Here is a 16,147-nt window from a genome sequence, read left to right as displayed (position 1 = left end):
GCGATTATTCGAATATATGAGAAAAATAACATTTTATTAATGTTTACATTAAAAACAGAAGATATTCAAATTACATAAAATACATTAAAAAAACATAATTTACAAACATAGACCTCTCCTTAACCCCCCTAGCGGTAATCCTGAGTGTGACTCGGGGTGGCTTTTACATGCAAAAAGCGGTAATCCCGAGTCACAGGGTAACTTTAAGAGCCCCCCTTACCTTTGCTCCACGCTCCAGCGGCGATCCGATGGTCCTGCTTTGAAGCCGGGGCACCGGTCCGTCAGGGGGTGTGGCTGGGCGGGAAATTTAAAAGCAGATTACTGAGTAATCTGCTTTTAAATACCACCCGGGTCCCGGCCACACCACTGCCCGCATCTCCAGAGAGATACACAGCACAATGCAGGACTTCTGCATTGTGCTTCACATCTCTCTGCAGATGCCAGCAGCAATAGCAAATTCCGGGCGTGGTCACCTATTTTGCCTGGTCCCTTATGGACTCCATTGTACAATACAATAGTCCTAGTAGGTGAAGGGAGGATTCGTTAGCTTTGGAGTTAGTATACAGATATACTCCATTAGGTAGCATACTCCATTAGGAGTTAGTATACAGATATACTTCATTGTTGTTGGGTTGGTGAAACACACTCATTTGTCTCTCCATTTCATCCCCCTATATTCCTCAAAAAAGATATAGTGGAAATTGTTAAACCTTTAGAAAACATGTGAACTGTTATTCAATTTTGATTTGTGTTCCTTTTTTTTTCTTTTTTTTTTCTTCAGCATTAAAAGAATCATGTATAACACATACTAGGAAAGAATCTGAAATCAATGGGGTAGCATTTAAATTGAGATCATTTTACAAAAGAAAATCTATCTCATACTGGCATATACAGTACTTGAATAGATACTTGAAAGATGCAACCCCATAGGTCTCCGAGTACAACTTTTCCCGAATGTGAGAAACTCTTTGAAAGAGAAAGTTTTAAAAAGAGAATGGGAGGAGGTGTTGAAAGACTGTTCACATAAATTGATGTCATTATTGGTCCAATATCATAATATGGAACTAAGGGAAGTGGATAATGAATTAGATACATTTTATGCAGAATATTCTGAGTTGCTCTCATCTAATGCATTTAGTAAGAAAAATCAGGAAATTCAAAACTTTTTACAGAAATTAAATGCAGTATTGGTTTCTAACAAAGAACAAAAATTTTCTGATCAAAGGCATTCCTATCGGTTAGAGCATATAAGTGGAATCAAACTATTAGGAAATATAGCAGAACCAGAAAAGGACTCACTGACTATGAAAGGAGCATAGAAACCACAGATGAAAGTGGATCGAAAAGCTCGTTACAGGCTTCACACAAAAGTCACTCCAGGAAGGACACGTATTCCAAACAAGGAACCAAGAGGTTTCTTAATGAAGAAACACAAGGCACTACTCAAAAAACTAAAAGACGATATAATCTAAAAACACATGATGGTAAAATCAAAGATATTACCATATCTACTTCACGATCCAATGATTCGGTTGATCAGTTGGTCTATAAAATTCCTCCCAACAATCCCAAATAAGTGTGATCAATTTATCCAAATATTAAATATCCATTCAGGAAGAAGTTCTAAAGTTAGGGTTAAGTTTCTGTTCCTTTAAATTGTTTTGATAAGTTTGAGTTTACTAAGGATTTACATTTGTTTGCAAGGAGATTATTTTATAAGGTATTGTTTAATAAAGAATCAATCATTGATGAACAGGTGAGACAAATACATGAAAATGACAACATTGAAGAGTTCGGCAGGGAAATCTCTCTAAAACTCAATTAAAGGTAATTAGGAATTTAGAATCCAATCCGCACATCATTATCAAGCCCTTCGATAAGGGTGGGAATGTTGTAGTATTAAATGTTGAAGAATACAAACAAATGTGTTTGAAGATTCTTGAGAGCCACACTTGGTATAAGAAAATTTCATAGTCCCAGATTTAGGAATTTTACAGTGAATATTATGAATTAATTGGTAAAGCCATATGAATAATGGAACAATTGACAGTGATGTCTTTAACTATTTGAACAATAAATACTCTAAAACACCTACGTTTTATTCAATCCCGAAAATACACAAGAGTTTGAAAAACCCTTCGGGATGTCCAATACTTTCTGGGATTAATAGCATTTCTTCATGAGCTAGTCAACTAGTAGATAATTACTTACGACCTTTAGTTTGGAGTTTACCTTCTTTTCCCAAGGATACCTCTAACCTGTTACAAGTGCTATTGTCATTATATGCATATGTCATTGCCAGCTGAACGTTTATTAGTAGCAATTGACATAGAAGCTTTTTATTCGAGCATACCTCGTCATGAAGAGATACAAGTGACAAAAAACTTTCTGAGTGAAACAAATCAAATACTTTCAAAGCAAAATATTTTGTTGTAGTGCTTCTTGACAACCTATGCCATCCTGTACCTAGGGGGTTGGGAAAGAGAACTAATGTTGAATGAGGCCCTCTCTATTTACCTCAGCAACATTTTATTGAGGAAGAGGTACTTGGATGATGTGCTTATCTGGCATGGGTCTGAAATATTATTGTTGGAATTATTTGAAACTATCCAGCATAACACCTTCAATCTATCTTTTACGTTACAGTACAGCAAAACATCAATATCATTTCTTGATATAGAAATTATTAATTCTGATTTGGCTCTGGAAACCAAGCTTTATCGTAAGCCTACCGTGGGAAACACAATATTATCTGCTAAGATTGCGCATCCCAAATCGCTAAAGAAAAGTATACTTTATTCTCAATAAATGAGATTAAGAAGGAACCTTTCTAAAGAGGAGCACTTTGAAATAGCAGCTAAAGACCTCCAAAAAAGGCTTATAGAGAGAAGATAAAAGAGAACCACCCTAAGGAAGGCTTACAATAGGGTCAAATGAAAAGCTAGATTACAAATTCTGTTTCCAAAGGAAAAAACAAAAAGATACAGATTTAGGAATTTTCACCCGGTACTCTGCACAACATCGCTTAGTAAGAAATATATGTAGCCAGTTTTGGCCCATACTTACGTCTGATCCTAAGATCAAAAAACATGTAGGTACTTACCCAAAATTGAAGTTACCTTCTTTAAGGGATAAATTAGTGCGTAGTCACATCCAAAGAAATAAGAACGGTCATTACAATGACGATAAAGGGGGTACGTCACCTTGTGGTGGATGTACACGGTGCAGATGAATCCATACCAAACATGATCTTTTCGAAGCACCTATTAAAAAAAATTCCCAAACTGAAGCAAGTGATAAATTGTAAAACCAAGGGCATCATATATCTGGCCTTCTGTAATTGTGGAGGGTTCTATGTGGGGAAGACGAGAAGGGAGTTTAGAAAATGTATTTACGACCATATATATGCCATCAAAAAGTCCCCCAAGTCTCTACATGAGTACTTACCATAATTTCAATATCGAGTAGGTCTGATTTTTAGCCTTAGAGAAAGTTGATCAGAACCCGAGAGGTGGAGATTCGGTCAAATTGATTATGCAAAGAGAAAGTAATTGGATTTACTCCCTCAAAACCACTGAACCTGTAGCCTAAACAAGATATTCAGTTTTAGGCCCTATCTGTAACAACTTTAATCATTTTCTTTCTTTTTTTTTTTTATTTTTTTTATTTTTTTTTTGATGATGTATATCAAGGATATACAATGTTGCAACACTGGGCGGACTGAGTCTCCGATCGGTATGGGGTTTGTACAGTGAGTTAAGTTAGTATGAAAATGGATTTATGTTGAGATGTTTATTACCAAACAGTTTGGTACAGATTGGATCTACAGTATAGTGATGCAGAAATCATATGATTTCTAATGAATGTAGGCTGGTGTACACTGTATGAACCAAACTGTATGAGATTGGGTCCAAGCAAAAACAAAAAATAAAAAAACATGACCTAGATATATTTACATGGTTATAAACAAATTGATTGTATCTACCATCATCAAATAGTTTGTGTCAATTGAAAAATCAATGAGTGCACTATGGTTTGTTTATTATGATTGAATCTTTTTTATATATTTATGAAAAAGAAATGTTAAGAAATGTTAATTAAGAAATGTTTTTTTGTGGACAGCAACATATCTCCCTAATATGATTATACATAATCTGTGAGCCCTTCGCCATAATTATTTACATACACTATTGATATTAAAAAAATGCGTTTTAGGGAATTAATCCCACCTAGATATACAAATTCACTAAGGACGTTTTCAATAAATATATAACTCTAGATGGTATTGAATATTCTAAGTAAAAATCAAACCTCAAGAAGGAATAACTAAATAAATTATCAGTAGGGAGCCCTATGGTCTTTAAGTAGACCATGACTGAAATGCATTCCTGTTGATAAGAAGCACTTAGGAGAATGGTAGGTAGATCTGATATATTTGGGTCTTCTGATTTGATTAGTAATACTGGCTGGGCGTGCGCAGGGTAAACAGAGGTCCAGTGTGTACGTGCATTTGGGTAATATTAGGCAGTGAACGGATGGTGCAGGAACTAACTCTCTTATAGGAAGTGTAGTAAACACATGGAATGCCTCCTACTCACACGGGGAAGAAGGCACAGCGTGGTTTGGCCGTTAGTGTTTTGTTATTGTTCTAGTATATATGAATATTGGCCTGAAAAGCCCCCTTTAAAAAAAATACTTGTTGGTTTCCTTCACTGTATATTTTTCATTTAAAGTTTCAAAACCTGCTGTCAGAACAGAAATGTTAAGGTGCAAGACTGTCCTCCTGTCTGAGGTCAGTGCTGATTACAAGCAGACTGCCAAAGAAAATGTGCTCACATGATTAAAAGAGCAAAAGTTAAAGGTTTTGTTATTCGATAGTTTTGTCTATGTCAACCTGACAGTGGGCCTGATTTATCAAAAAAATGCGCGTACGCGCCGGTCTGCAAGTTCTATTACCGTGAGTCGGGGCCGAGTTCTAGTGAACTCGCCTGCCGGTTTCCTATAAAAATGAGCAAAGATCTCAAATACGCCAATTAGGGCGAATAATTTTTCAGCCGCGCGATACAGGAGGAGATATTAAAATCAATTGATTAGCGCACACCTGCTCCCTGTTCTGTATGCATTTCCAGTCCATTTTACAGGTCAGTTTGAATCTTTAATGCTTGATGTTTTTTTGTGTAAGTGCTACTTTTTTCTGTTATATTCTACTCATTCACAAACTTGCTTCATTTATAGTTAGATTTGTTGCACTTGTTGTTTTCATACCTTTTCTTTTAGTTGCAACACTGCAAACTAATTTCTATCAAGCTGGATATATACTAAGTAGCCATTTCTAATGTCATCACACAATAGTATGACTGTAAAAAAATATGTGAACAAACATTTGTGACCTGATTAACCCCCATAGCGTTCTAATTCTGTCAGTTTTTTATGCAAAAAGTGATCCTATTTTTTTTGCATAGAAATTTTTGTTTATATTATGGGCCTGTAATTCTTAACTCATGGGTATGATAATTATATGTATTAATAATATTATAATCATAAATTATAATATAATAAATATTTATAAATAATAATTATAAAAAATAATGAAATAATAGACTACAACAATGTAATTTATCAAAAAAAAAAAACTAATTTATCAATAAATTTCAAAAGGTCAGGGATAATAGTGGGCAAAATGTAAATCGGGGCATTGGGCAATGATGTTTGGTGCACTAAAATGTGTACTTTTATTCTTAATATATGTTGTGTGGTGTTTTTTACTGTAATAACTATTTAAAATTGTAATCTGCTTTTAAATTTCCCGCCCGGCCACACCCCTCCTAATACATCACAACTCGCATCACCAGGAAGATATCACATCCTCCCGGGTGATGCAAGTGGGGATGTCCCGCCCTACCTCACCCCTGGCATCCACCGACGCTGGTGCTGCTGCTCACATCTCCAGGGAGATGCAAAGCACAATGCAGACCTTCTGCATTGTGCATCACATCTTCCGGGTGATGCGAGCAGCAATAGTAAATTCCGGTGGTGGTGCCAGCAGTGATTTCCCTCTGGCACCACACCCAGAATTTACTATTGCTGCTCGCATCAGCAGTTAGATGTGATGCACAATGCAGATGTCCTGCATTGTTCTTCACATCTAACTGCTGATGCGAGCAGCGGCGTGGCATCACAGCGGGACCTTTAGATCGCGGGGGAAAGGTAACGGGGGCTTCTAAACTTACCCCGAGTGTTACTCGGGATTACCGCTTTTTGCAAGTAAAATCCACCCCAAATCACACTCAGGATTACTGCTAGGGGGGTTAAAATTTCATTCTAGTTTGGCTTTAGAGAAATCAAATATTTTGATAAAGGATTATAGGAAAACATGGTATATTATATGTATAAAGGAACATTTAGTGATTTCACTTGTGTGTGTATGTCAAAATACATTTAAATGTATAGAAATTCATATGGACAATAGGGAGGAAAGAAGAAAAAGACAGGCTTTTGCTGACTTAATATTTGTATGTTATTAAAGCGTTTTTGTCAATGTTTTTTTTGAAAAACAGGACAATAGTAAGGTAATTTTGCATAAAAAGTGTAATACTTCTTCATAGTTACATTATACATTACATATGAACTCTATAAGTATAAAGGATTGCAGATCAATAATAGAACTTGCATGTGAACAAGTGTTAATCAAAGATATACTAAATCAGAGTGCATCAAAGAGTTGTACTTAGGAAATCCAAGTGTCTCCGAAAGTTGCCCAACGCGTTTCGGGGATCAAGAGACTTGAGTAGATATAAACTATAGGGAAAAGCATGTAATAAAGAGATTTACTTAGTACAAATGGAATATAATCATATCCTAGTGCATAGAAAAGTTATATATTGATATAGTAATACATCAAGATGGATGACTCGTTATCATACATATTCAGAAACAGTTGTATGTACAGATAAATGGATATTTAAACAATATAAAATATATAAATCAAAAACATAGCCATTCTTATTCATGTATACCTCTAATACGTTCTGATTATTGATTTTCCCAGTTAGTAGCATATATATAAGTATATCAGCATATATAAGTTATAGAGTAAATTACCATATCATAAAGGTATAAAACGACTTACTGAAAATAAAGAGGGTGAGTCAAAAGTCAAAATGTGAGGAAAAAGGAATCGCTGTAATGACGTGAAAGATACCAAAGTAGATATGGCACTGGATTATAGGATTGCAAATAAGGATATAGATGAAAATCCATAGGAAAAAAATAATGGGCATTATGCATATTGTACTCAAGGTGATATTTTGAAAAAATAGATTAAGATGAGTGAAAGTAATGATTGTGGGGGAAAACACTTACAATTTAGTGGCGATAAAGTCCTAATGGGTGTTACAGTCGTCCTTGAAATACGCAAGTATATGACAATAATAGACCATACAAATGAAAATATGGGGAAATAATAAGGTCACAATGGTAATAGGAGGTAATGGTGTAAAAGAAGTCAACTTACCTCCCAACAGACCGTTGAGAGACAGATTAAGGATTTATCCAGAGTGGTTAAAGAAGTATGCCACTTGTTGAAAAATCCAATGAATTATAGAGTAATGTAGTAACTAGAGAATCAAAAGTTGAAAAAAAAAATAAAAAAGTTGTTTGTATTTATTGGATGTGTATGAGGGATTGTAAGTTTATAGGTGTGTTATAAAGGGAGTATTCTTACTTGCTATATGCGTCTGTATCTGTGGAAGAAATAGACTTTATGGATGGTGTGGGACGACCAGTCCTGAAGGAATGGTAACTAGAGTCAAGGTACTGAAGGACAAAATACTGATGCAAAACCAAATAAATTAAATATTGATAGTGACCAAGGATAGTATTTTATGCACTTACTGATCACAGAGTGGCACCTATGTCAGAAGAGGGTAAGCATCAGAAGATACATCTAAAAACGGTGAAGCAATTAAAAAGAAAAAGGAAGGATTATGTATTAGAAATGACCATTGGAATGTTCAATGGATACTTATTTGTAGTTTTAGTTGTAATATAGGTCATTAGTATGTTTTCTTTTGATGCCCAAGACCAAAGGCAAAGGAAATTTCTTTTTCTTCGCTCTGGTGAGATTGGTAACCTCAGGGAAATCTGAGAGGGGCATTTCGGAAGAGATGAGACCATTCCTTTTATAAACGTCCAGCGTCTTTATTACTATTACTTTGTAATAAATGTCCCATGGCTGGGTTTCAAATCATTCCTGTAATTTCTTTTAGTTCAAACCCCATTACAGTGGCTGGCAGCATACGCCGCCACATGTACAGCCAGCTGTGATCTTATTGCACAGTGAAGGGTGGCAGCAACTATACTCTTCCACCCTTAAATAACCGATGCACTTGCGTGTTCCTAGGTGCATCCTACACTTCTATCATGCTAGTTATACACTTGCGCGACGCATGCACATTCAGATACTTTCTATTCACATAGAGAAGGGCGGAAGTAACCCTGCACTCTGCCCCTAGATGCTTCAATGTATCCACGCACAGCTGCACCAACTCCCAATTAGCATACACCGATTCCTATTTAAAACCCAGATATCAGCAAGCCCAGTCCTTTGTTGGCTGGCTGCTGATAGGATTTTGTTCACTTTCTATACTACACTATGAACAGGTAAACCCTCTATCATACTACTAGTGACCTATTTTACAACTGAAACTACAAATAAGTATCCATTAAAAATTCCAATGGTTATTTCTAATACATTATCCTTTTTTTTTTCTTTTTAATTGCTTAACCGTTTTTAGATGTATCTTCTGAAGCTTACCCTCTCCTGACATAGGTGCCACTCTGTGATCAGTAAGTGCATAGAATACTATCCTTAGTCACTATCAACATTTATTTGGTTTCAAATCAGTATTTATTAGTACTCCTCACATTTTTACCTTGTCTGTAGTTACCATCCTTCCAGGACCCAAGGGGGTAAGTTTGCTTGGATGGTATGCATTGATGTGATTTTTTGTAATTCTCATTGTTAGTCTCATCTGTTGCTGCAATGTTTTTGTGCCTAGTTTGTAATGCCAGTTTCTGTGGTTTAGCAATTCTTCAGCAATGTTTTGTCATTTTTCCCACAAGTATTGAGTACAAATGTCTGCATGGTTTCCACTCCAAACTGCTACTTGACCCCCCTAGTTGCCTTTGTCCCATTGTCACATATTGGTATTTAAATGTATTATGTACATAGTCCTGTTCTGAATAAATTGTCATGGTTTTTATTTCCTTTTTTTTATTTTTTTTTAATAGTCTGACATTTGCACTCATGTTGATTTGCCACCACACAAGTCCTCTGTTCATTTGTGGTAGTGTTATGGGTTTGTTGTCATTGTGCTGTGCTGCCTAATCTTAGCACTATTGTATACAAGCAAACTTCAACTCATCAAACCACATTGATTGCCAAGCTCACAAGCAGGGTCAGGCACTCTTGGAAATGAGCAGATGTTGTGTTGTTGCTTATCCTAATGCTCATTAAATACTGGAGTGTTTGCATTATTTAGGTGTTTACCCAAAACAAATAGTACTAGTATATCAAATTTCCAGGGCCGAATCCACTTTGTGCCAAACATTTTCTTGCTTTTCCATCCTTTCAAGGTGTTTCTGCAGGTTTGAATAGCATTTTAGACTTTTGCCCACTATATATATTGACTTACTCACCTCACCTCAGCTTGGTAGTGGAAGCACATAAGGTGGATTCCTCCTTTAAGCAGAAGCAATATCACCCACGAATGTTGCTTGTAGCCAAGCTCATGACATCAGAAATCATAGAAACAAAGCAATGTGAAGCAAAATGGTCCAAAAAGCCCTCTTTACCTATTTCTTACTATAATTTATTTTTTTCTATGTATATCTACACACATCGAAATGCATACACACATGTTTGGCTTTATGTGCACTCATGTCTATACATACATGAGTGCATATGAAGCAAAACAAGCAATATACACAAAAGAATAAAAACTTACCTCAATAAGGACTGTGCAAAAGTGCGGCGCATTTTTCATCTGATAAAACTCAGTTCACGCGCACATAGCACGTCTGCTTTGGCGCACAACTATGCGCATCAATCAACTCAGTTTTAACAAGGCAGTTGTGCTGTTTTTAGCCTTTTAAACAATTTAGAAAAAGGAACAGCATAAAAAAAAACAAATGACTTTTTAAACTGTATGTCCTGGGAGATTGGAAAGGAGATCACATAACAACAAACCCCCCAAAAAACAAACATCAACAATTTACAAACAACTTTATTCAAAAGAAACATTTGCTAAAAGGTCACATTAAAATATGAAAAAACATTAAAAAACACACACACTACCAATTTACATGACAAAACATATGTAAACCCACACTTCCATATAAAGCCAAAATAGTTCAAAAATGGCCCAACAAATACTTCAAAAAATACTTACCAAACTAATATGCAATTTTGACCTAGTAAGGATGGAAAACTGGATTAAAAAATATTTATGCAGGACAAACATTTTAAAATGGTAATAAAGGCAGAATTTTGCAATCAAACAATATGGCCACAAACACAATGGACATTAAAACATTGAAAGTAAAAAAAAAAAAATTAAAAAAAGAAGCTATTGTGCAAAATTGTAAGCAAAGTATCAAATGCAGCAACATAGATTAATTAGGATAACACACAAAAGAACAGCCCCTCCAAGAAAAAAAGCAAGTTAGACAACACCCTTATATATGCTTAAATTTAAGCGCACAAATTCGCTTGCAATTAGCACTTGCAAAGTCTGTCAGAATTGGCTGTTTGTTTTTGATTTTTTGAAGTTGGACGTTCCGTAATCATTTATTGATACAGTCCTTTAGATTTGTACACCAGTATACAGATTATTTTTTTTTTATTTAATTGAATAAGATGGGGATTTAATGTTAAAAGTATTTTCTATATGTGTATAAATGTATATATGTATGTGTGTGTGTGTGTATGTGTGTATGTATGTGTGTATATATATATATATATATATATATATATATATATATATATGAAGCAAACAAGAACGTGTGTGTGCTTGTGACTTTTGTGGGAAAAGTAACTCTTGCCTAATAGGAAAGAAAAAAGTCATTTTAAAATATGCTTATTTCTTAGCTCATATAGATGTTTTAAACATTTGAACATTTTTAGGGCTAAGGGTAATATGTGTGCCATTAGAAAGAATGTTTTTTTAGGGGAACAGTGAGTTTACTGCAAGCTCCTCAGTGTGAAACTGCCAGGGCTGCGCATATTCATCAAAAAGATCGCTTCAGTTGATGACTTCTGCGCGAGTACGCAAGTGCCTCGAATATGGTTGATGAATTGATTTTAAGGGCTCTGATTCCGGATCGCGAATACGTGCTTAAGTCGAGCTTCCAATTTGGCTTGATGAATCAGGCTCAGTGTCCTTAAGTTCTGAGCTCAAGCAGAACATAGTTCAATATCTGTGGGGCGCCTTACAGGCTGACACTTGGCTAACATTTTAACTCTCATGGGGGAATAACATGCAGTTAAATAACTTGAGGTTAATTTGTTGTCTACCTGGTTGGCTGCTGTTTCCAGTGCAGATTGTTTGTTTTATGTTGTGACATTCTTATTGCATTACTTTCCTCTGACTTTTAGTATTCGGCTTGGTTTCTATGAACACTTGGATAGTTGGTTTGATGAAATGATGTCCAATTCTCATAGTATTGTTCTGGCCAAGAAGGAGGAGCTCAAGTCTGAATTTGATCTGCTTTCACACCTTCATGAACCCAGGGGACTACGTATAGAAATGGACATCCACAATGTCAGAGCAGGTACACTCATGTGACATGTAGGTACACATAAATAAACAGCACTTTAATCCCCTTGCAAGCCCACAAAATACTTGGTGATTTGCCAGTTCAGTGTTTAATATGTAACTTCTGGAGGCTGGAGGTATTCTCTGGGACTACAGAGGGGTTGAAGTCTGAGTACAAAATGAATGAAAAAATTTTTTTAGGATATGTATTTATAATGTAGATGTATATAATGTAGATATAATGTACATGCTTGGCTTTATATTGATGTCTTTAATTTGCCTATTAAACTACTTTATGCAGTTACCATTGTAATCTTACTGCCTTGATCTGTAGTATGGTGACACTTTTCAGATTTTGTCCTTCTGAAGATTGTAAAAAATATTTACCTCCTGCCTATTTTTGGACTTGAACCAATGAACATGAATATAAAAAATACACATATATAATTATGTGACAGACAGCCCATTGAAAAATCCTCAGGGCGCATATCTAACTACACTTGTATGTCTGTGCCAAGTTTAGGAACATATCAGAAAGTTGTGTATTGATAATTGGTGGAATACTAACAATCAACAGCCAGTCCTGTTTGCTACATTATCTAATCCCTATACTAAGTTTTTGATAATATGGTGCACCTGGTACTCTGTAAGTAATTATTTCCAATTCCCTTGTAGCCGAGTTGCTCCTACACTCAGAACGTGTGGACCGCCACTGTGAGGGGGTGAATCAAGCACTTAATAATTTAAAGGAAGAAAGTGTTTTACTGATAGAGAAAATGAAAATAGAGACTGAAAATTTCCACAGCAAAATTATTTCCATGGAGAGCATATTCCTGAATGCCAATAAGTCTGATAAGTTAGTATATGTCGACTATTAGTATATGTTCACTATTGTGTACTAATTTATCACCTATTTGTCCTTTCATGTTTATAAATTGTTTTCAAAGATGAAAAAATGCACAGCAAGCCCACCCATATTAGATATGTGTACTTGGATACTCACTGACTGGTGACAATTTATTCTACCAGTTTGACTTTTTTTTCAGCCTACTTGTCTCTATGCAATTGTATACCTTGAAGCGGAACAGTCATTTTGTTTTAGTAACCAAAGTTCCTGTTTAGGAAAAGTGTGGAATAAGCTGATGTCTTTCCTCTTGTGAAGGTTTTGAAGTATTTTTTAGATTTGTTTAATCCCCACCTACAACTTGTGTTCCTGTCACCAAAGCAGCACTAGGGGTTTAAATTCTGAAAGAGGTAGGTATGGTTTTTCCCAGTGTACAGATTAAGCTCCATGAAAAAAGTAGAATAAGAAGTCAAGACAAAGTATTAAAAAGAGATAATCAATCTGTTTTTTTAAACTTGTCATTTGCACCAAATTTCCCTACTACCTAATTTCCTGACACTTTAAACAGAAAGGGGCAAGGATTGATTCAAATGTTATATATATTTAGGCTTAGTTTACACGGACTGTTATTTTAAATGCTTATTTATTAATATACCACTTATAAATGTGTTTGTGTTTTAAAGCAAGCCTAAAATGCTTTTAAAACCCCATAATGCTTTTATGAGCATTTGTAAGAGTTTCTAGGTGTTTAAAGCAGCAGTGCTTATAAGAGCCTGTAAACTCTTCTATTTGTTTTCAGTTATAATCTTTTATCCAGGTTTATAAGCATTTATAAGCAGTTAAAAAAATAAAACCATAGGCCTGATTTATTAAAGCTCTTCAAGGTTGGAGAGGATATACTTTCTATGGATCCAGATACGGACGTTTGTATGGATCCAGATATGGACTGGTATAGGCTTCTTCCTAGCCTGTTTGGTCACTGTTTTTTTTTACATTTTCACTTCATTGTGTTCTGTGTAAAGTAACTGGCTGCCTATACAATAGAAATGTCTGCCATTGGATTCACTTTAAGGCCAATTCTTTATCTATTTACCCAATAAGGTTTATGGATTTTTTATTTTATACATATCTAATTTGCTAAATAGCTAATGCTCTAGTTAATATTTTTTTTTTTTTCTATATTTCAGACTGGTAGCCCTGAGCAATTCCTTGTCCTCCATTCTGGACAGCCATAACAGTGGAGTCCAAACTTCTTTGAGGAACTACCGGCAGCATGTGGAGGAAATGCTAGGAAAACTATCTGATACCAACTCTTATTTTATCAAATATTTCAGGTAAGAACATGGCCGATACCTGACCACCTGGCATCTATTGACCAACTTACCTAACCTTTTTTTTTAAAATAAATCACTGCAAGGCTAAATATTTAATCTGATTGTATTGGAATCTATCAATCACATATTCATGGCAGGTTTGAATTTGGTGGCTGAGAGGAAGGAAATCCTGCTCCTAGTCAGAGTATGTGGATAACATCTAGCCATTTCTTTTGATGGGGTTCAGTTTTCAATGCTCCTCATGGAGTTTTCCCTATTCACTCTAAGCTCCTCAGTCAATCAGCATAATACAGGGAGTGACTGGGCACAGACTTACATTGAAGGTGACCAGTCCTGCTCTACATTTTAGCGTCTCACTGCAAAGAAGAAAAGGAAACAAAATTGTCAGTTGATGCAGCTCTGCCTAATTTTAAAATTTCTTTTTAAAAACACTTTATTTTGTACAGATTATTTTCAGAAGGCGGCAATTTTTCTCCTGATGAGATTGGGACTCTCCGTAAGAGGCTGCAGAAGGCATCATCCACCATCACTGCATTTGAAGGCTCCATCATGGTGGATCTGGAGGGACTAGAGTCTCTGTGTTTAGAACAGGTAGATATGGTGGAAGCTGTTTAGAGTTTTAAATGGGCACCTATTTTTCTATGTTCTCAAATATGTTTACTCTATCTCTTAGATTGTAAGAATTCTTTGGGTTATTCCTCTTCTCTTCATATGTAATTTTTCCTTGTCTATGCAAGCGTGTAATTGGCATTCTAATATTTATTGTGCAGCACTGCAGAATATGTGGCTACTATAGATATAAACAAGATAATAGCATATTACTTACTGGATTGTCAATACAATAAAAATTCTTACTCGATAATGTCCTCTTTTTATTCAGGCTACAGAAGTTGTTAAAAAGTTTGAAGATAAATTCCATAGTCTAACAATGACCACAATCTTTCTAGAGAATATACAGAAATTACTGACTAATCTGCAGGTGAAGATTAAAGCACTGGTAAATTAGGTTATTATATGGACTCTACAATATCTAAAGGGACAAGTGAGTGTACTTAAAAAAGAAGGCAGGTAAGGTTATTTTCTGTAGAAGGGACACCGCCTGAGCCTTTTGCAACTAAGGACCTGCTTTGGTGCAATTTTTCAAATGTTTTAGGATTTAGTTTAAAACTGATGTTTTATTTCCTTTTGTGCTAATAAATACAATCTGAATATGATCTAATTGTCTGTAGGTTGTGAACAGCAATTCTCAGTGCCAGCAGATTAACTCGTACCTGGAACAGCTACGGAAGAAGACAGATGCCTGTGCTAGCCCCAACATGGTTGAAGAAGTATGTTGTCAATGTTCCAAACTAATAAAGTAAAAGTGACTGTTTGCTCAGGATTTTTGTGTATCCCATAACTTCTTTGTAAAACAATTTTTTGTCCTTCTCTTGACCAACTATCTGAGAATGCATTGAATGTGTTATGTTTTTAATTTAAAGCTAAACTGTAGCCCCACTACATGCTCTGTAGCATCAGACATGGTAGTGTGCCAGTGGCTGCACAGGGCTTCTGCACACAGTGATTACAGACATTCTACTCCTGCCCTGGATGTGTGGTCAATGGGTGAACTGCAAGCGATAATGGATAGAAGCTTTAAAATACAAAAATAATACATATATTAGAGGGATGTTAGTAATATCATATTGAAAGCTTTGCAATGCACAGGTAAGCAAATGCATTTATCAACATAATTAGGCAACACGTATCTGTATAGGGGATGGCTATAGATTATCTTTAATGAACCTCTTTTCCACCTTACTACACATCTTTGTATTTTGCAAAGCATGAACTGTTCTAGATTTCTTGCAATTTAGATAATTTTTGGGTTTGAACTTTAGGTGAGATGTTAATCTTCATATTTAGGATCAAATAAAAGATTTTAAGTATAATTTTGTCTGTTTTACTATTTTCATCCATTTTTATCATTTTAAAGGTGTTTTTGTTTCTTACCTTAACAATAGGTGGTGACCAGCCAAGATCTTATATGACTTTGCTAAACATATTATAGAAGAAATCTCCAAGAGGAGTCGTTATTTGTCCTGTCTTTTGGTAAGTAAAAAGTATGTAAAATGCTCCTTGCGCTAATAAACAATTAAGATAGTCAAGATATA

At 35.4% G+C, this 16,147-nt stretch overlaps 1 protein-coding gene across 1 annotated transcript in view; it reads left to right on the top strand.

Annotated features, from left to right (window-relative positions):
* Positions 1-16,147, top strand: part of LOC140344423 (coiled-coil domain-containing protein 180-like) — a 65,250-nt gene that overhangs the window by 25,017 nt on the left and 24,086 nt on the right. Inside the window, exons 19-25 of the mRNA XM_072431543.1 lie at positions 11,657-11,832; positions 12,492-12,672; positions 13,848-13,994; positions 14,441-14,585; positions 14,875-14,991; positions 15,224-15,329; positions 16,009-16,085. Coding sequence (XP_072287644.1) covers positions 11,657-11,832; positions 12,492-12,672; positions 13,848-13,994; positions 14,441-14,585; positions 14,875-14,991; positions 15,224-15,329; positions 16,009-16,085 — 949 coding nt within the window. The remainder of the gene's footprint in view (positions 1-11,656; positions 11,833-12,491; positions 12,673-13,847; positions 13,995-14,440; positions 14,586-14,874; positions 14,992-15,223; positions 15,330-16,008; positions 16,086-16,147) is intronic.

The sequence above is a fragment of the Pyxicephalus adspersus genome, chromosome Z (genome assembly GCF_032062135.1).
Source record: "Pyxicephalus adspersus chromosome Z, UCB_Pads_2.0, whole genome shotgun sequence".
In the NCBI taxonomy this organism is placed as follows: domain Eukaryota; kingdom Metazoa; phylum Chordata; class Amphibia; order Anura; family Pyxicephalidae; genus Pyxicephalus; species Pyxicephalus adspersus.
The sequence above is the reverse complement of the archived record's forward strand: the minus strand, read 5'-3'. Positions and strand labels throughout refer to the sequence as shown.